Source organism: Equus przewalskii, chromosome 9 (genome assembly GCF_037783145.1).
Source record: "Equus przewalskii isolate Varuska chromosome 9, EquPr2, whole genome shotgun sequence".
NCBI classification, from domain to species: domain Eukaryota; kingdom Metazoa; phylum Chordata; class Mammalia; order Perissodactyla; family Equidae; genus Equus; species Equus przewalskii.
The window spans coordinates 78,326,095-78,346,327 of NC_091839.1; the positions used below are offsets into that span (position 1 = coordinate 78,326,095).

At 41.3% G+C, this 20,233-nt stretch overlaps 1 protein-coding gene across 1 annotated transcript; it reads right to left on the bottom strand.

Annotated features, from left to right (window-relative positions):
* Positions 1–939: 939 nt before the first annotated feature.
* LOC103541596 (trace amine-associated receptor 7c-like) lies at positions 940–20,159 on the bottom strand. The gene is given in 8 exon segments (XM_008508434.2): positions 940–1,118; positions 4,261–4,406; positions 9,844–10,445; positions 10,447–10,869; positions 14,633–14,665; positions 15,937–16,026; positions 17,007–17,063; positions 20,004–20,159. Coding segments are annotated over 8 exon segments (1,686 nt in total).
* Positions 20,160–20,233: the final 74 nt, after the last annotated feature.

Below are 20,233 nucleotides of genomic sequence, written 5' to 3' on the forward strand. Positions count from 1 at the left end.
TTTTAGGATACTATCTTTTGAGTATATATCTCTGGTATATTTTTCCTTACCTAATGAAACTAAATTGCACCTGCATTGGTATGTTTTAGTGACTACATCTTAAAGTGATGGAAGTATCTTAGGAATTATATCTTAAAGTATTTGTGATAACTTTTTGCAGCAGGTCTTTAACATTCTCCAATTATTCCTCTCTAATCTTAATTATGTGCTGTATTCAGGAGCTGTGGAAGCTGCTGAGTCTGCATTCCATTTGTGTTTTATTTCTATTCTTTATAGCATTTCTTGAAAGTGGTAAACAGCAACAGTAGATGTGTTGGGGACAAGCTGTAGGAAAAGCCCATCTTCTGAGACAGGAACGCGGTGTCCCTAGAGAACCACCACTCAGGGGTGAACCAGAAAGTACTGAAGACAAACCCTGGTCGTGTGATCTTGGACAACTTGCCTAACATCCCCCAGCTTCAGATCACTCATCTCTAAGAGGGGAGTGATGGTACCCACAACAGAGGGCTGTACAAGTGAGGGTAAGGTAGGAAAAGGAGCTAACACAGAGTTAGAACTGGGTTACTGTATGGTAACCAATAACATAGTATAATCTGGATAGATGACAGACAGATATAATGTAAGAATCATTAATGAAAATAATAGGAGCAAGTGGATGATCTTTTCTTCCAAGTTCAACTTCACTTTTTTTTTGTTTTGAGGAAGATTAGCCCTGAGCTAACTACCGCCAATTCTCCACTTTTTGCTGAGGAAGACTGGCCCTGAGCTCACATCCGTGCCCATCTTCCTCTGCTTTATACGTGGGACGCCTCCCACAGCATGGTGTGCCAAGTGGTGCCACGTCCGTACCCAGGATCCGAACAGGGGAACCCCGGGCGGCCGAAATGGAACGTGCGAACTTAACCACTGCGCCACCAGACCGGCCCCTCAGCTTCACTTCTAAGGAGTGACTGGAATGATGGGTGGGGCGTTTAAGCAGGTGGGGAGGTGAGTGAGGCCCTCCAGCAGGTGCAGGTGGACAGTGACCTGTAGCTGGCTCTTCAGAGCACGGGAGCCTGAGAGGCAGAAGTCGGTGGCCACACAGAGGAGGGCTTTCAAGCTTTCGCACAGTCCAAATGCTGAAATCCCAAAAGCTGTAACGTTGGCAGTCAGTGCCTGACTGATTTGGTGACAAACTCTGAGATGAGGTCCTTTCCGGTGTTCCTTTCTGCCTCTCTGTCTGAGTAGTCCTGCTCTGGTGCAGAGACAGTAATGTGTCGACTACAAGTGCTTCTCCTACTTCACTGCTACATTCAAAATAGCTAATGGATGTGCCTTCCAAATAAAAATACTCTGATTTCGGGAAGTCCCAAGGGTTTCAGAGAAGCGGTTGTGGCCTGTGAATTACAAGTCCTGGTTATGACTGCATGAGTGAGAGACTGAGGTTGGGGGAGGTGATGACCTTGAAGGAGAGGATTTCCAGGACCCTAGAGGCAGCTCGGCACAGGGTCAAGAACATGGACTCTGGACCCAGTCTGCCTAGGTTTGAACACAGCTCTGCCCAATCTCTTATCCTGAGGCCTCAGGATTCTCAGCTGTGAAGTGGGGATAACAGTACCACCTCTTCAAGGGGTTGTTATGGTGACTATTGGGGTTACATTTCTAAAGCACATTTTATAGCAAGTGTTATGTTTTGCGTTTTGTGTCTATTGAGAGTAGAACTGGAGACAGTGGCAGAGTGCTGGGTATTCAAGTTAAGGTGAAGAAGGAGGGAGGACCCTGGGTCAGTGATTGGCAGTCCTGAAGAGGGGCAGAGGTGGCATAGTCTGATGGCACTGGGGGTTTTAGGGAGGATGGAGGGAGATGCTCTAACACCACGAGGTGCACAGGAGGAGACCCACCTCCTCATCTGCCTGCTGGAAGGCAGAGTTCTCAGGTGAAGGCCAGGAGTCCAGAAGGTGCAAGGAACCCATGCAGAAGGAAGCATGTTTCTAAAGTTATTTCTCAATATTTATGCATTTTGGTGTTGTCTTGGATCTTAACCCAGTTGTGTGGAAGTGCAGTCTGGGAATCGGTGCTGGACTGGGCAAAGTTCTCATTGGTCAGGGGACAAAGAGAAAACTAAGAACAATGACACACGTATCTCAGAATTTAAAGTTTATTCAATTTATGTTACTGTCCCTTATCTTAGATTACATTCTTCCTTAAGTTTTGATATTAAAATGTACCTTTCTTTTATGAAATTATGGCTAAGTACCTAAAGTTGTCATGCTGCTGTTGCTGCTCTTTGTCATGTCCTTAGTTGGCAAAGTTAAAATTTGGCAATTGTCTGTGGGTTCCCCAAATTGTTTTAACCAATTTTATTATTTCTGAAACCCAAGTTTCTAGGCACCACTGACCTGACCCATTAGTATTTAATAGCAAAGGTGGTATTTTCAGCAGGTAAGCCTTTTATTACATCCCTCAAAACAAGCCAGGGCAGCGTTGGTCAACTCTGAGCATTAGGGCCAGTGACGTAATACTGAGTGATAATAGCCCTGACGTGATCCGATGGAAGCAGATATCCGAGAAATCAACCACCCAGGGAAACTGACATGAAATGTCTACGATGAAAGATAAGGCTTGTCCTCCACTTCCACTTTTTTTTTTAACTACATAATTGAAAGTTATTAGCAGATTCTAGGTTATTTTATGCTTTCATATTGCGGATAGGTCTATGGAGAGCAGCCAGCCCCATGCTGAGATGCTGTGTAAATCAGAGGCTCCTCCTATGGCCTCTAAAATTCCTGCATGTGCGTGATCTTCCTGTTGCGCTCATTAGGCCATGCTGAGTAAACGCACTTGCATCAGATAAAGGTGAAGATTAGGCAGCAATCCCGTTTCTCAGGGGGTTAGGACTCTAACACCAAGGACAGGATCTGGAGGCAAACTTTCGTTGTCTTGCATCATCTACAGTTTTCAGTCTCATATCTGACAATCCGTTTCCAGGTTCTGATCTACTCAGACATTCCTAATATAAAAGTTCATTAAAAAAATATCTCCCCAATGACTGAGAGTGTGAGACATTCTTCACTATTTTGGACCTGGGAGAAAGATGTGTTAATGATTCTCTGAGGTCTTTCCAGTGCCCAAACACAGAAGTTTGTTAATGAGAGAAAGGGGAGAGAAATGTTTTGTCCTTTTGTCTCCTTGGATTGGAGGCTGGAGGTAACCAACACAGAGCAGGGTCAAAATGTCCAACCATAAACGAACAACGATTGGCATTGGTAACACACAATCAATATATTAATTATACATCTAATAACAGTTCAAGTTACTCTTCAAGTTAGTGTATAACTGAGTTAGTTATCAGCTCGATCCTTTACATAACTCATTTGTGATGAATAAGTATTTCCCAGAAGTATGTGTTACCCTCATGGAATACTTTGAGCGATAGAGGAAACAAAACAAAATTAATTTTCCTCCAATCACAGCCTCTAAATGTGCCGTAGCAAAGCCTCCTTATTCATTCCTACACTAGATCTCAGGTAGACCTTACAGCTGTTGAGTCACTCTGAGTGTTAACTATTGAATTTTGATCCAGTTTAAAACCTCAGTCTTCTTCTAATGTGTCTAATTGACTCTCCCTGCCCTCGCTATTCTCAGTGCTGGCCAGGTCTGAACCTAAAAGGCTTGGCTTTAAGGGAAGGGTATGTCTGACACTTCATTCTTTATCTCATCCTCCTTTTTTTGCTCTATCCTAGAGGGAGAAGGAGAAAGTAGAGTAAAATGAGCACAATAATTTGGTATCAATATTGGTCTCTCTGTAACATTTGTTTGGCGGTCATGACCTCTGTGTAATGAGCCTCATAGTAATGTCTGTCTCAGGCGGTGCACATCTGGGTTCTTCAGGCTTCCCTGCAGGAGGCATTCCCATCCTCAAGTGCCTGATGCTTGTGATCAGTACTGATTTGATCTTTCCAACATCCTCCGCAAGTCGTGTGGGATGTGTCACAATGCTTGGTGCACCCTGAAATGGGAGACCTCCAAGAAGCGCTGAGCCTGATTGGCCTCCATGTGTCCTCTAGCCCACATGAAACTCATGCATCTTTGAAATACGTGCAACTCATTGCATGCAAACTTTAATTGGTGACAGTATGGGCTTCCCTCACTGCCAGCCCATTTCTCCTCTCAGCCGTCTCTCTCCAATTCTACTTTCCTCTGCTCAACATGAACACAGTCATGTTTCATGGAATAAGCACATCTAAAGGGGAAATAAATCTTGAATCACCTTGTCAGTACCTTCTTTGATGGAGTGGTCCCCTGGACAATAGGACACCAGAAGTAAAAGCCTATAATATTTCCCGTCGTGGACAGACTCTGAGGAGGAGTTGGAAGAGGTCAGCTGGAGTGGCTCACCCACATCAGGGATCTCAACAGTGGACAGGCTTCCCCCAAAAGGAATCACACATGTACCTCATCACAGAGCCTACATTTGGGTGGCTGCCACATTCAGGGCATTGCTCATCAGGACTAAAACACTACCAGGAATAAGAACAACTTTTGTCTCATTATTATCACTCTGCTTATTCCATTCCTGCTCCATCCAGAAAAGGAGAGTAGAAGGAAGAAGGGAAAAGCAGATTTACACCCCTCCAGTTCCTGAGATCTAGGCCTGGAGTGCACTGACTAGGACAGAAAAGATGAGAGTGCTAAACTGGATGTGATTTTAAAGTTTTAATCTTGATTAGAAAGAACTTTTTATGGGCTTATGAACACTGGAAATTATGTGGAAAGCAATAGATCTGCCCAGAGTGTTATTAAAGATGGAGAGGGGAGCATCTATAGAGCATGCGCCTGCACTTGGAGATCAATGGTAAATCTAGTGACATATTCTATGAGCCACGCTTCCTAATCAGACTAGAGGGAAGGACAAATCTGATGACTAGAGTCCCAGTCCTTCATGCTTTTCCTAAATAATTTGAAGAATACTTCCCACCACCCTACCACACATTTTGAGAGATCTCATTCATTTCTTAGAAAGTAAATAATAAGTCATTAAACACTCATTTAGTAATTCTGAATATTCTTACATTTACCCTACTTAAGCTTTCATGTTCAAAAATAAATTTATTGTTGATGAAGTGCTCTTCCAAGTGTGACCACTTGGTTTCTGGGTCAATATTCAGGGTCAATATTTCAAAACACTGAAAACCGTATGACAAGACACGAGCGATGGCCAGTCAGAAAGGATGCTATTCTGAGAGGCAGAGCAGGCCCTGGAGAGGCCCTCCTTGGCCCTTTGTTGATCTTTCAGTTGCTGGATCAGGAGGAGCCCTGGAGTTTTGGGAGGAGGACGCAGGGGAAGGTGGCAAGGGGTCGCATGGGGACTCAGGGCAATAGGTATTTATCAACCAGTATGTGAGCACTTCAACATTTTCCCGGTTGGAATGGTTGAATTGGTGCCTACCATCTGAATATCCGCCATGTCAAGATAACTGAGCACACAGTTTACTTACCTTACTCCTGAAATCCCAGTGAATTGCACCAGAAAACATATCTGGAAGATAAAATTTGTTCAGTTTCTGAAAGACAAAAATCAGATAGGATCAAACTGATTGAAAACCAGAGTAGAGAAAAACACAGCCCAAAATACCCACAGTAAAAGGTTGCCAGGGAGGTAACAACTGGTCTTTCCAATAGAGCCTGGGAGAAATTCTGAATCCAGGAAAAGCGATCAGAGGATGAGGGGAAGAAAATAACAAAAATGATTCTAGAGAAAGGTTCTTCCAGGCTAAAGAGTCTAAACTTCAAATTCAAAGTATCTACCAAGTGCAAAGAGGGAAAATGGAAAAATGCAGGCACTAAATACAGACAAGTACAAAAAATTCTTGAAAGCTCCTAGGAACAGAGCCTGGAAGGACTAGTTTAAGAAAAAGGAATGAAGATTGTACTGGCAACAAACTTCTCATCAGCACACTAGATCCTAGAAGGCAGCGAGACATGATTTTGAAGTTACGGGAAATTTTTGGAACCATAATTCTAGTTAAAATTAAAATTGTAATTGATAACCTAAAATGTTCTTTAAAACTTATTTAGAACTAAGAAAAATATATATATAATATGTACATATATTATATATTTCTCTATATTATATATAATACTATATTAATTATATTACTATATTAATATATTGCAACAAATGGTTTTTATTATACTATGTTATAATTACCATAATATATACATACACAATATAAATATGTATATATATAAATTTGTATAAATATAAAATAGAGCAAGGAGTAGATGGTGGTGGGTTACCAGAAGCAGGCGAGCCAGATCTCAGGCAGCAGAGTGGAGGCGATTCTCAGAAAGGAGAGACTGTCCTGCCAGAAGGAGAGCAGATGAGAGCGGACCTCCGGGCTCTCCCAGCAGGGCCCAGTCCGGGCCTGTGGACAACCAGACGTGGCTGAAGTGTGGCCAGCCCCCTCCTGTGAATTCTCAAGACTCTGGCTATCTGGCCTTGCTCAGGTTCCTTAGGCAGTGGCCTGGATCTAAGAAGGGATGGTTTAGATGAGATCATCTCAAAGATTCCTTTCAGTTTTAGTATTTTGAAATTCTATCATGACACACTAATGATTAGAAGGCAAAGGGAATGTGGCTAATGTATCATTCCATTAACACTCATTTCCATGAACGGTTAGTCTCATGAGCCACAAATTAATGTGTGTAGTGACTGCAACTTTGAGATGATGATACCCACTTTCACACATAAAGAATGATGCATAAAGGATCATTTCTTTTACATGACTGTGCACATTCTTATACAATTTGTAAAGTATTTCTATATTTAGAGGAAACATGCACTTATTTATTCAGCACATATTTATTGACTCTCTGCTATGTTCCAAGGACAGTGGAAGGACTGTGTTGGAGGTACAAAAATGAACAAGAACAGGACCTTCCTCTGAGGAACACACATTTGGGGAGGGGAACAAATACGCATGACACATCATTAGAAAGCAGAGAGGAGTGTGACAAACACAATGAACAAAGTGGTTCCTGAGACGGTGGGTGCTGCACAGATGTGCATTCACAGCCTCTACTGTTTTAAACTTTTATTCATGGAAAAATGAAGGGAAACTTTGCAAGGTATTGTTAAAACAGGAGCTACTAAAGGGGCACAAAAGTTGCAAACACAATCATATTGCTATTATAATAGTATTTGAAATCCATGGAAAAAAGTTATAGGAAATTTGCAAGCCCACAACATGTGGTTGGGATGAAGTGTGTGATGTCACAGCCCTGTTGTGGAGAAGAGGCACAAAGGAACCCAATGGTTAAGATGTACCAAACAGCCAATCCTGGTTTTCCTTGATGTGCAGACCAAGCCTGCCTTAGAAATTAAGATGCAGTTTATCTAAACGACCCTCCATTCGGCCTCAGGGGAAAAGCTTTTACAATAAAATACTATTTTCATAATGAAGAAATATAGATCAATTGAAAACTATAGATCAGATGTTATATCACAACCATCAATTTCTCCCTTCAATGTCTCCATCTCCCCAAGGATCTTTGCATATGTTTTTCGGTGTGATGATCGAATTTTTCCCTTAAAGTAATTTGCACAAAAATCTTGTGCTCCAAGTTGCTCTAACAACTTGAGCGCAGTGGCTGGGCGACATGCCCCTTTGTGAGGGAGGAATATTCAGGGGTTACTTCACTTCCTCTCTGACTCTCTGGGTGTGAATGCTGGTTCTGCTGTTGAACAAATGTGCCGCCTTGGGTGGGTGACTCACCTCTTTATGCCTCAGGTTCCTCATTTATAAAATAGAAGTAATAATAACGTACCCTCACTCACAGGGTTCTTGTGAAGGTTAGGTGAGCTCGTTCAGGTAAAGCAATCCTAGCACAGAATGAGTGTTGTGTAAATTAGATAAAACATTATCAGGTGTATATGGTCTTTATTGTTTTATCCTGTTCCAAATCTCATGTATTGCATACCAGAAGAACTCAATAAATGTTCACTGAAGCAAAGGCCACAGACTAGTCCCCACACAACCAGCGTATTCACAGAAGAGAATAACGAGGGCAGTAGCCCTGTGTCTTCATAACAAAAGTTTCCAAACATTTATAAAAATAGAATAGTATGTTGATCTAGGAAAGGAAGTGGCAAAAGTAGATGATTTGTGTGATGTATTTGAAAGGTTGCTAAAAATAACGGAAAGACAGGTGTCAATGTATTGAACTAGATGTTAGAAGTACTTATGTGAATCGAGAAGCTTTGTGATATTCACAAGATTTCTTAAACACTTTGGTCTTAGCTTCTTTATCTTTAAAATGATGCAGCATGATTCCTCTAGAGCTTGTGGAACAGGATTAGAAATAGTACTTTACTGAAACCACTAGGATCAAAATAAATTGATGGTATTTAGTGTTAGAGTGGAAGAAGTGTGGGAAACTGATCCTAAACAGTCTAGTCCACCTTAACCATCTGCATCATCTTTAACCATCAAATAAAGACACGAGGGTTCCTCACAAGAACCGTATAACCCAAAATAATACACTCTCTCGGGACAGGTTTACCAATTCAAAGCGTTTGTGTGACAGTAGGAGAAAAGCTGTCTAATACATAATGTTGATTTATATCAAGCTAGTAGTTAGAGAAAAATAGCAAGAATATTTTGATATGTATTCACTCTTTCCCCAAAGATAAGATAACGTGATTTTAAAATCTTGATGTCTGATTGCAACAAAACTAACAGAGCAGAATCAGGTAGTTTGTTCACCTCCTGCGTGGGACATACAGCACACTCCGGTCAGTACCAAGAATAAGCCTTCGTCTCTGAAACAACCGGCAGGGTTTTATCCACCGTGAATGGTGTAACTAATTCAGTTTCACTTGTTTGCTGAAATCAAGTTTGTGGGTCATAATGAAATGCATTTTCTGGGCTCTGTCTTGTCATCATTTTATGCCCTTCATTTCAGTTTTCTTTCTTCTTTTGAAAACATTGTTAAGTTATGCTACTTGTGTATCATTTAAGACCTTGTAAATAATTTTTGGAACAAGGCAGAAGTTAAGTGAATAAATAATATTAATTTAAGATAAAGTATAATAATAGATGACAATATTACCCTTGCTTTACACACATGCTAACAGGTAAAATTTCTGAAGTGTAATGTCATTTTTTTGAGCAGCCTTACTCAACAGGAAGAAGCTCACTGACTGAAGTTTCTAATTTATGATGCCAGCTCCCTTTCCCCTTATAAATAAATGAATGGATGTTATATGTAATACATCTATCTCTTGACTGATTTCTTCTGACTCTGAAATCACATCTTTGGACTTGAGAATCTGAAGCTCACAGCGTAGACTCCGTCCTTTGCCCTCCCTGAACCAGGAGCCACCACCTCTCTAAGTATCTTAGTTGCATTTACATTTTAACAGAAAAATATTACAAAGGAACAAAGAGAAGACATCGCCAGGGGTTAAACTAGGATAAAGAAATAAACGGCAGGTTTAGAATAACAAAAAAAATACTGGATCTTTTATATATATTCTCTTGAGAAAATTTAAGAATAAGATAAGGGAGGGTTGTTAACCAGGGAAATACAGCTAAGCTCAGACAGCATTAAGCAGCCTGAGACCAGTGTTAAATGAAGCATTTCTGGCTCCGTGGCTGAGCTGTTCCCATTACCGTCAGGTTTTGATGTGATATTTACCAAAGAAGACTGAACCTGAATTAAGTGTTTGGGTCAAAGTTGAGGCATAATTCAATTATTTTACATTAGAAGATCTTGCATTTATAATCAATTGTTTTCTCTCCAAAGCTGTGTTTGTTGCGAATCTATTTTTAGTTCTTCCATTCTAAAACTTGAACTCACCCAGAAAATAAATTTATTGTTGAGGAATTCTCTCTCAAGACTTTGCCAGTGACAATGAGTTGGATGGCTTTTCGAAACCAAGGATAAAAGAAAGCATAAATCAAGGGGTTCATTGCTGAGTTATAGTAAGCAACCCAAACCAGTATCTCATACATACACGTGGGTGTGATGAAACCTAGGAAGGCATCGATGACCAAGTCAATGAAGTAGGGCAGCCATGAGATCAGAAACGCTGTCACGGCGAATCCCAGGGTCTTTGCTGCTTTTCTCTCCCTCTTGGACACTCTGTCTCTGTAGCTGTCTGACGATCTCGAAGTCTTACTGCTCAGACTTTCAATCTTTCTAGCCTGTTGTTTAGCAATGAGGAAAATCTTGGAGTAAACCATTATCATCACCAAAGTGGGAATGAAAAATAATAGAAAATTGACCAGTACCCAACTTTGATTCACTGCAACCCGACAGCCTCCCACACAGGTGAGAGCACTGACTAGCTCCTCCAGCCCAGCTTCATTTGCACCTGTGCCAAGAAGGGAAGAAGAAAAAATAACAGACAGGAGCCAGGAGAAGGCAATGCACATGCCAGAGACAGAGGCAGTGAACCAACCAGGTTGGATAGACCAGAGGGTCCGTGACTGCAATGTATCTATCGAGAGAAATAAAACACAAGTGGTAGATGGAGGCATAACAGAATGACACATCGAAACAAGAGTGCAACGTACAGTAAGTCCGCCCAAAGTACCAGCAGCTCTCCACGGACCTGACCATACTGAAGGGCATCACAGTGACCCCCACCAGGAAGTCAGCGCAGGCCAGAGAGGCGAGGAGAAAGTTGGCTGGAGAGTGCAGCTGCTTGAAGTGAAGGATGGAAATCATCACCAGGAGGTTTCCGAATACAGCCAGCACGGCTCCGAAACCGAAAACTGCGTACAGAGCCAGGCGGGGGCCTGGGGAGTAGGGGGTCCTGATGCAGGATCCATTCAGGTTCTCATAGCAGAGCTGCGCAGCCGCAGGAGAGGCCACTCCCTGCTCGGGAGTCTCTGTTCTGAAACCTGGAGAAGCTGTCATCTTCCAGGGCCAAGGCTGTCATTTAGGCTTTCAAAGTCCTTAAAAGAAAAAGATATATACAATTTGTCACTAGTTGCCAATACGTTCTGTCCCTATTTCTTTGTAAGTGCAAATCCTTATTTTCTTGTTTAGAAAGTGATTCATATCCTCATCTCACGAAATAATTCACTTCCAAATGAATAAGCAGTTAATTTGCATCATTACATAAAATGATATTTATTTAAGTTAAAAAGAAATCTTCCTTTGCATTACCTCCTTCTTCGTATCTGAGCAGTGTTGGTCTTCCAAGAGGTTTTCTGTAATGCATGTACAAATGCCACATTTTATTAGCATTGTTTTCCTAATTTGTCAGAGTGAGGATAATGCCCAAAACACTGTCCCCTCAGGAAAGTAGCTCAATAATTCCCAGTACCCAAAGCCCTTCAGATTGAATCCCAATAGTGCAAGACATGGAAAGAAAGAAAATTTAAATAGCAATTATGTTTATGCTACAGTAAGTTTATTCCCTTCGAATTTCCTGATGACATTTGACTATTTCTTGAAACAGAAATAGTGCCTATCCTTAAAACTTTGTCCAGAATATGAAAGCCATATTATTTATTTTTATTAATTATTACAAATTGCCTTTTCATTTTTGTTAGATCCATTTATTTATGATTTCTGTGTTGACTGTCATTAAAACTCTTTCAAATTATCTCTTTATTCCTTCCAGTCTGTTGGTTTGTGTCAAATAATTTAAATACAGAATTGTATATTACATGCTGGAATGTTTCAGGTTTAGCTAATAATTCTGAATTGGAAACGTGAGGGAGGAGGGTACCAGGAGTCTTCCTCATGGAGATATGGAAGGCAGTGTATGGACACCCAAAGGAGAGCCTGCTAAGGGGTTTGGGTTTTGTTTCTGAATGCAAACTGTTGGAAAGAAATTAAAGAAAAAATATGAAGGAAGAATCTTTGGAAAGTGGAGATTTCGATGTTATATTCTGTTTAATCATTGATAAATTTCCTTTCTTCTTAAAGCTTTAGAACAGAACTCAGCTCAGGCTTTGAAAAAGATTTTTCTGATGAAAGACGTCTGGTCATTAAACATCCACTGTTTTACTGACATGAAATTTATGTTTGCAAAGTTCACACTTTTAAAGTGTCAGGCTGATGACTTGTGATCAATGTATCCACCCATGTCACCACAACCGCGGACAAGGTGTAGATATTTCCAACGCCCCATCAGTTTTCCTGGTGCCCTTTACACGGAAGTACTATCCATCTCTCCCCACATCATCTCCCCTCTCCATTGCTAGGAAACTGCTGATCTCCCTTCTATGGCTGCAGATGAGCGTCGCTGGTCTAGAAATCACATGTGAAATGAATCACACAGTACGTGCTCTCCGGTGTCCAGCTTCTTTCACTCAGATCAATGTCTGAGTTTCACCCATATTTGAGTATATTAGCAATTCATTCCTGTTATTGCTAAATAGTAATCCATTGTATGAAGACACCACAACTACTTTATTCACGTGCCTGTTGATAGACATTTGGACTTGTGTTCACTTTGGGGCTGTTATTAGCAGTATTGCTATGATTATTGGCACAGACACGTTTTCATTTATTTTAGGTCAATATCTAGGAATAGAATTGCTGGACCACACAGCAAGTGTACATTTAAATCTACAAGGAACTTCACGCCATCTTCTAAATAATCGCACCATTTTGTACTCCCACCAGCAATCTATGAGGGTTCCAATTGCTGCAAATCCCCCTCAGCACTTGCTATTGTCCTTTATTTTTATTTTAACCATTTAGATGTTGTGTAGTCATAGCTCGTGTTTTTAATTTAATGAATGGTGATGTTGAGAATCTGTTCATGTTGTGATTGGCCATTAATGTATCCACTTTGGTGAACTGTCTGTTAATATTTTTACCCATTTTTAATTGAGTTTTAACTTTTCTTAAAATTTAACTGACTGGGTACAAATCCTTTCTAAATATATGTTATGAATATTGGACTTTTCAATTTCTTGTGTGTGTTTTCTGAAGAGTAGAAAGTTCTAATTTTAGTGAAGTCCAACTTATGATTTTTTTGTGGTTAGTGCCTTTGTTTCTAAGAAACGTTTGCCTAATATGATGTTACAACTAATTTCTTCCATGTTCTTTCTAGAATTTTCTCATTTTACTTCTAATGTTTAGTCTTATGATTCATGTGATATTAATTTGAAATATGTTGGGAAGACGGGTCTGACATTTATTAGTGGTACTAGTATACAGATACTCAGCAATTCCAGCAGCCTATCTTGAAATGACAATTCTTTCTCCAGTGAACAATGCGTGTTCTTAATCAAAAACGAATCAACCACATTGTGTGTGGATCTATTTCTGCACTCTGTTCTGTTCTGTTGATCTCTATTTGTATATTTAGGCCTTATTATCTTAACTGAAACTTTACATAGTAAGTATTAAAGCAGGTTGCGTAAGTCTTTCTCTTTGTTGTCATTTCCAAAGTTGTTTTGTCAGTTCTACGTCTGTATTTTTCATACAACTTTTAGATTCACCTTGTCAATTGCTAGAAAAAAAAGCCCTGTGGTTTTTTTATTGGTGTAAAACTGAATGTATAAAACAATTATGGAGACAGGTAGTGAAATATCTGATCAGAACAGTACATTTGCTCATTTCTCTTTTTGGTTTAGTCACTCATGGTTTATGAATTTAGATGCTCCACAAATAACTGTATACATATTTAAGATTGCTATATTTTCCTGATAACATTCAAGGAGTGGACATCTTAATAATTCTGAGTCTACTAAGCCATAGACATGTTACATCTCTCCACGATTAAGAAGGCAGTAGAAGAAAAAAATAAAAACAAAGTATTTTAGCAAAAAGTAAGACAAGAAAAGAGCAACAGAGAAACAAAAACAGAAGGAACAAATGAGAAACAAACATCAAGATAACAGAATTCAACTCAAATACGTAAAACAATTACATCAGATGTAAATGGATTAAACTTGCCAGTTAATAAAAACGAACTATCAGATGGCATAGAAAAGCAAAGTTCAACTATATGCTGCCTTTGGAGACACATTTTAAGTATAAAGACACAGGAAGATTGGAGGGAAAAAGACTGGGAAAAGATATACTATGGAAATAATCTGCATAAGAAAGCTGTCATGGCTATATAAATATAGGACAATGTAAAAGTCATGGCATGTCGTACTTTAAGAAATAAAGACACCATATAATGATAAAAGAGCTGGGTCCCAGAGAATATGAATCTGAAGATGAGTTCTCCGACTATATGAATAGGTTCTGGGATTCCTGGGTTGGGTATCAAATGTAATTATATTTGAAGGCATTAACGACCCTGTTTTCCGTGTAGAGAGGGACCTGGCAGCCATGGGCTACAGTGGAAAAACATTTAGTCACACTGTTCTCTGTTGGTGCCTGGAATCAAGTGCCTACAGGAGAAAACCTCTGGGTGACCAAGTACTTGCTGCCATACAACGTTTTAGTAAAAATGGGGAGTGTAATGGGCTGGTTAGTTTCTTCTAACTGCTCTGGAGAACCTGGGGAAAGAAACTGATGACCCTAGAGGCTTTAATTCCAGCTCAAGGTCCATGTAAGGGACTGAAAGCTTCAACGAATGCCTTGAAAGAGCCCTTATCTCTTGAGCCACAGGACTGAGCTTCTGAGAGCCAAACCCCAAGCCTAGTTCTGTAGCTGGTGGACTTACAGCGCAAACTGAATTCTCAAACTCCCAGGGGCTCTTTTGTTAAAATTCTGACATTGATTGGGAAGAAAAGGGATTCTAAAAATTAGGATGGTGACACAGAGGCAGGTCCTGATGAAACAGGTTGCCTCCAACTGCTAAACTCTGTCCAGCCTTCTCTGCCAGTGGAGGCAGCCCTTCCACCGCTGCCTGAGGAGCTGAGTCTCCCATTGTCTGAAAGGGCTACAATGGCCTCCCCTGAGGTAGTTGCCTTACAGCGCACCCCTGACCCTCCGCAGGAGCTCCCCTAACGCCTTTCCTGGCCTCTAGACCCACAACCAGACTCGGGTCCCAGCAGGCCCCAAAGGGTGGCTTACAAAGTGTGACCCATGAGCAGGTACAACAAAAAACAGAGTAATTGTGTGATTTTGCTAATCTATATTAACAGAAACACGAGGAATATATGTGGGAATGGATATCAAGGCCATGTCATCAATGTGGAAATAATACAAATCCAATTAGGCCGAATGTATTGATATGAGACCAACAAGCAGCAAACATGAATGTAACATTTTAGTTCAAAGTGCTAGGACTAGCTCTAAACAATCGCTTGGTTCATTGACTGATATATGGACTCAAATGCATCCTATAATGAATGAAGTGAAATATCAGAACTTTCTTGGGTTACCATCCAGAAAGGTGTGCAAAGAATTAGGGAAATTAGAACGCTTGAGTATATTTATCATATACGACACGCTTATCCAACCCAGCATGGTCCCGAGGACATAACATTCACCAGAACTATAAGAAATAAATTCATGAGGGGAGCCCAGCATCCTTGAAGAGAACTGGGTTGCCCCTGTATGTGGGTCAGAAATTACAGTGGGAATTGCTACCATTAAACTGGACTCCCTAAATGCAGACAGGATGAATAGACGCCAAGCTGGCGGGGGCCGAATGGTAGCACTTGACCTTTCCTCTCCAAAGACCAGTTATCAACATAGACTGCAGAGTAAAAGCAATAGTTAGAATAATATGGCTCCCAGAAACCCAGGATGTTGATTTGCTTGATCACTAGAGCTCCCTAGCGCTGAAATTGATGGCCAGCCACTTAAGTCTTATTTGTGTAGATAAGCAGAACTGCCCCACTTCTCATGGACACAATTGATTTGAATCACCAACATTGTGTCATTGCTGCTCATTCAATTCTCAGAATTGAGCCAGTTCACAGACATAGAGCCCCTTGAGCGAAGGGGAGGCTGAATCCCCATGAAGCAGGACCCACTTATACAGCCAAGAATTCATATTGTTAATTTGTTCCTCCTTACCTTTCCAAAAGTGACATGCAATCTCTTTTCAGGGGAACTATCTACTGGGGAAAGGCAATATTCCGATTTTAGGGGATTATTGGACACTTGCTGTAAACCAAGCGTTAATTCAGAAATACCCAGAACATCACTGAAGTGCACCAGTTCAAGGGGTCCATGAGTTAGAGTGGGAGCTGGTGGAGGTCAGGTGATCAACGGAGTTACGTCTCAGATCTTTTTCACAGGGGGCCTCGTGGGGCACCCAAGCCCAGATCCAGAACTGGGAATGTGTGCTTGGAATATCTACTCAGCAACTGGCAGATTTCCACACTGGTTCCCTATGCATGGAGTGAGGGCTATTACAGTGGAAGCCACTAAGACTGTCTCTGCCCTTAGAAATATTAGCCAAAATCCATACTGCATTTCCAGAGAAATTTCGGCAATTAGCCACCATGCAGACGTCTTGATTGTTCCCGTGTTCCCATTCAATAAGCCTCTTTGGGTTGTACAGAAGACAGATGGATCAGGAGAGTGACAGTGGACTATTGTAAGCTTCATATGGTTGTAACTCCAACTGTAGCTGCTAATCCAGATTTAGTTTTTTGCTTGAGCCAATTCACACACACCCTGGTCCCTGGTATGTAGCTATTGACCTGGCAAGTGCTTTTTTCTCTACACCTAATATTATTGTTGGAAATTCAGTTATTTGATAGTATTCGTTATTAATGATTCTTTGCTTTATCCTTAAGCTTCTGTGCAGCTTATTTTCGTCAGATTGTATTAGAATTGCTAGATACGTCTGTTGGCAATGCATTCAGCTCCGTGTCGCAGATGCCTGACCAAGAATGGCTTCGAAAGATGAGGAATTATTTTTCTCAGTTATTATAAAGTGCAGAGGGAAGAGATTGTTGTGAGAGCATCTCTGGAATGCTCTTGGCCTCTCCATAGCCCTTTGGAGAGGGCAATGTTTAAGGAAGGAAGACAGAGACAGGGGAGGTGTCAGCTACTCCATCCCTTTTTGCAAAAGAGTTAACACTGTCTCAGAATCCCTCCTCAGGCTCCTGCTCATGTTTAGTTAGAAAGGACGCTACCGGATGACAAGCTTTGATGCAGGTGAAAATGGAGTTGTGAGCATTTGGCTTTTCCAGCTAGGGAGAGAGAAGGAGATCAGAAAATGCTGGATCAGCCAACTAGCTCTATCTTGAGCAACACGTATGTGTATTTTAATGTATGCTGGAGAATTTAAAACAATTTTCACTTTCATCAACACATATGAACATGCTCATTCCCTTAACTTTACCCAACACAGCATATTATTATTTTCTAATACTTGTCAACTTTATAGGACAAAAAATGCAATGTTTTAAATTATATTTATAAGACTTCAATGAGAATGAACATTGTTTCAATTTCATATCAGCAATTTGTGCATTTTCTTTGTGAATTGTCAACTTTACTATTGGAAACATTCTTTTAATTTTGGATTTTTAGAAACATTTCATTTATAGTTAATAAATACTAATCCTTTGTCACAGGCTGCAAATATTTTCTTAGTTTTTTAGTGATTCTTTTAGTTCTGTAAGTGACGTTTTTCAGATCTGTATACAGCGAAAATCAGAATAGAGTTGTGAAACAAATTTTATTGAATAAACAAGGCTAACATTAGTGAATATTTGCCAGGCATAGGTAAATTCGGGGAATGAAAGTCATCATTTTGAATTTAGGAACAAACCTCTCAGTTGGCTACAGCAATAAAAATCAGAATCCAGGAGGCATCCTAATTTTAAACCCGTATCATTGACCTATGGCTTTCCTGAAGTCTTCAGGTCATTGTTTGTATTATCCACACAATAAGGTTTAATGCCTGGTTGCTTTCCAAGTATCATAGCCCTAAGAACTGTCTCTTCACAGATACTCACCTCACACTGTTTCCCACTCTCAGTCACTTTCATTTAGATCTGGTAACTGATGTGTGCTCAGTGCCCTGGAACTGGCACTTTGGACCTCTTCCTTTTAGCCTGGTCCTACCCAGCTCTGGTCCTGGGTTCCAGTTCAGATTAAATCTTTTCCACACTCTGTTCCTTGTTCTGAGTTGATTCACTGTGTCCTCTTTTTCTGGTCTCAGTACCTGTGGACCAATAGTCACCAGAGACTGCACGCCTTTCCCACTCCATCCGTGTTCCTTCCACAGGAGAAAGGGTCACATGCAAAGGACTTTGCTTTATATTTGTTTGAATACTCCTGACCCCAAGAAGAATAACTCGTAAGAGACTTAGGTAACAAGATAGTTGCTTGTTGAAAATAGAACCAGACAAGGGAAAAGAGTGGTTCTAGAAGGCTAGTTCATGGAAAGCCAGAAAAACTCAGGACAGGAATTTGCAAGTCCTGCATTTCCAACTCGCTCATCCCCAGGACTGTTCCCAAATCTCCCTGTCTGACGTCTGCCGTTCCATGTTGTCACACTCCCCTTGCCCTTTCGTTGACACAGTCTCAGAGTGCTTTACTAACTTATTTCGTCCTCTTGCCCCTCGTAACTGAAGCTGTCAGTGTCTCCCCCACACCCTCCTGCCCTGAGTGCTTCAGTGACACTGTCTCAACTTCCAGCTGCTGGCACAGGACTTTTTTGTTTTTTACCTGAGGCCTTTCTCTTGCCCCTAGATCCCCCTTTACCCCACAGAGTAGATGGGAGATCGTGGGAAGTGAGGCTTCTGGGCAGCAGCCCACAACCAATGAGTGACAGGAGGGGTGTGTACATTCTCTAGCTCCCTTGCCATGTAGGGTGGATGAGGCCATGGTGTGTGTTTGCGCTGGTTGCCAGTTTCCCTGTAGGGTTAACTTCTTTCACACCTAATAGTAGCACTTTTCATTGGCTGCTTTCCCTTCCTTGTCTCACTTTCCCACTCTCATGCTGGTATTGTCTCCACCTCTAAATAAGCTTCATTCTTTGAAATTTTTGTCTTAGAGTCTGTTTCTGAGGGAACCCAAACTAAGTCACTCTTCCTTCTTTCCTCCTCATGGATTGCCTGTCTCCTAATAAAATTCTTGAATAAATCAAATATTACCCATAGTATTTTATTGTACTTCTCTAACTTCAGTGTGAGAGACCAAGCTTGGAACAAATCATGACAAGACGTGCACTGATGCTGTGATGCACACATATAGAGGGTGCAATGGAAGAGCAATGCAATGAAGAGATGAATTTTATCCAAGTGCCCTTGCTGAAAATTTACCAAGGAGATAACTTTAAAGATGGGCCGAGATGAGGAGAGAGTTTAAGGTAAAAACAGAGAAGTGATATCCAAGGAGAGATGACAGTGCGTGCAGAGCCTCAGAGGTGGGGAAGCACAAGGCACGGGCAGGGAGCAGATGTGTTGAGATGCTGTAGCCCAGGCATTGTGTGGGGAGCAGCACGAGATGAAGGGTACATGTACACGGGGTGAGACGGCTCACACCTCTGCTCATTGGTCAGGTATTTTGGATTCATGCAGAGGCCAGTTTGTGGGAGAGGAGAGGACATAAAATATACGTGGTGTCAGGTACAAACCTTAGCTACCACTCACTCAGGTTACTCTCAAATGTAGTTTTCTTTCTGTGATGCTCTCACTTTGGCTTAGAGGATCATCTCCCACCAGGTACAAAAATGAATCTCAGTAGATTTAGGGATTCTGCCCCTTTTCCCCGGGGCGGCATCCACGTTCTGGGGCCTCGGCCTCCGCGTTAGTGTCTCTGGTTGTTCTGTGAGGGCTGTCTCCTGGGAAATGCGTTTCCCCACCTCTAAGGAGCAGACTTAGCAGCGCTCCCCCTGCTAGAAAGGACGTGCTCCTTCCAGCCCTGCAGTGAAGTGAAATTTCCTCTAGTAAAGCCTGTGCCACCACAGGCCTTTGTGTCCTGTGGTCACTGCTGATGCGCTGAGCTTTGCCAGGAGAACATTGCGTTTTTAAAGAAGGTTCAAGTCCGAGAATTAACAGAGGGATATTAAATACACCTTCCATGCTTCTCCTCTTTCAAAGTCCTTTTCTGGCAGTCGGTGCAATCTAAAAGCCCCCTTTGCTTTTGCTTGTTTGTTTTTAACTTCTTCTCGTACTTACCCTGCATCTGGCCATGTAATGACAAGCACGGTGGAGAGCTCTCCCAGCAGACTCCATTGCCTGCTCTCCAGCTCTCAAGTCAGCTGTGACTCTGAGACTCCATTTCAGCTCTTCCTTCAATGCTCTTACGGGGTCACCGTCTGATTCTACATCCATATTACAAACACTTGAATTAATTCTGACTGTAATACCCAGCCATATGTTCCTAAAGGGAATGGATCGTGGAAACA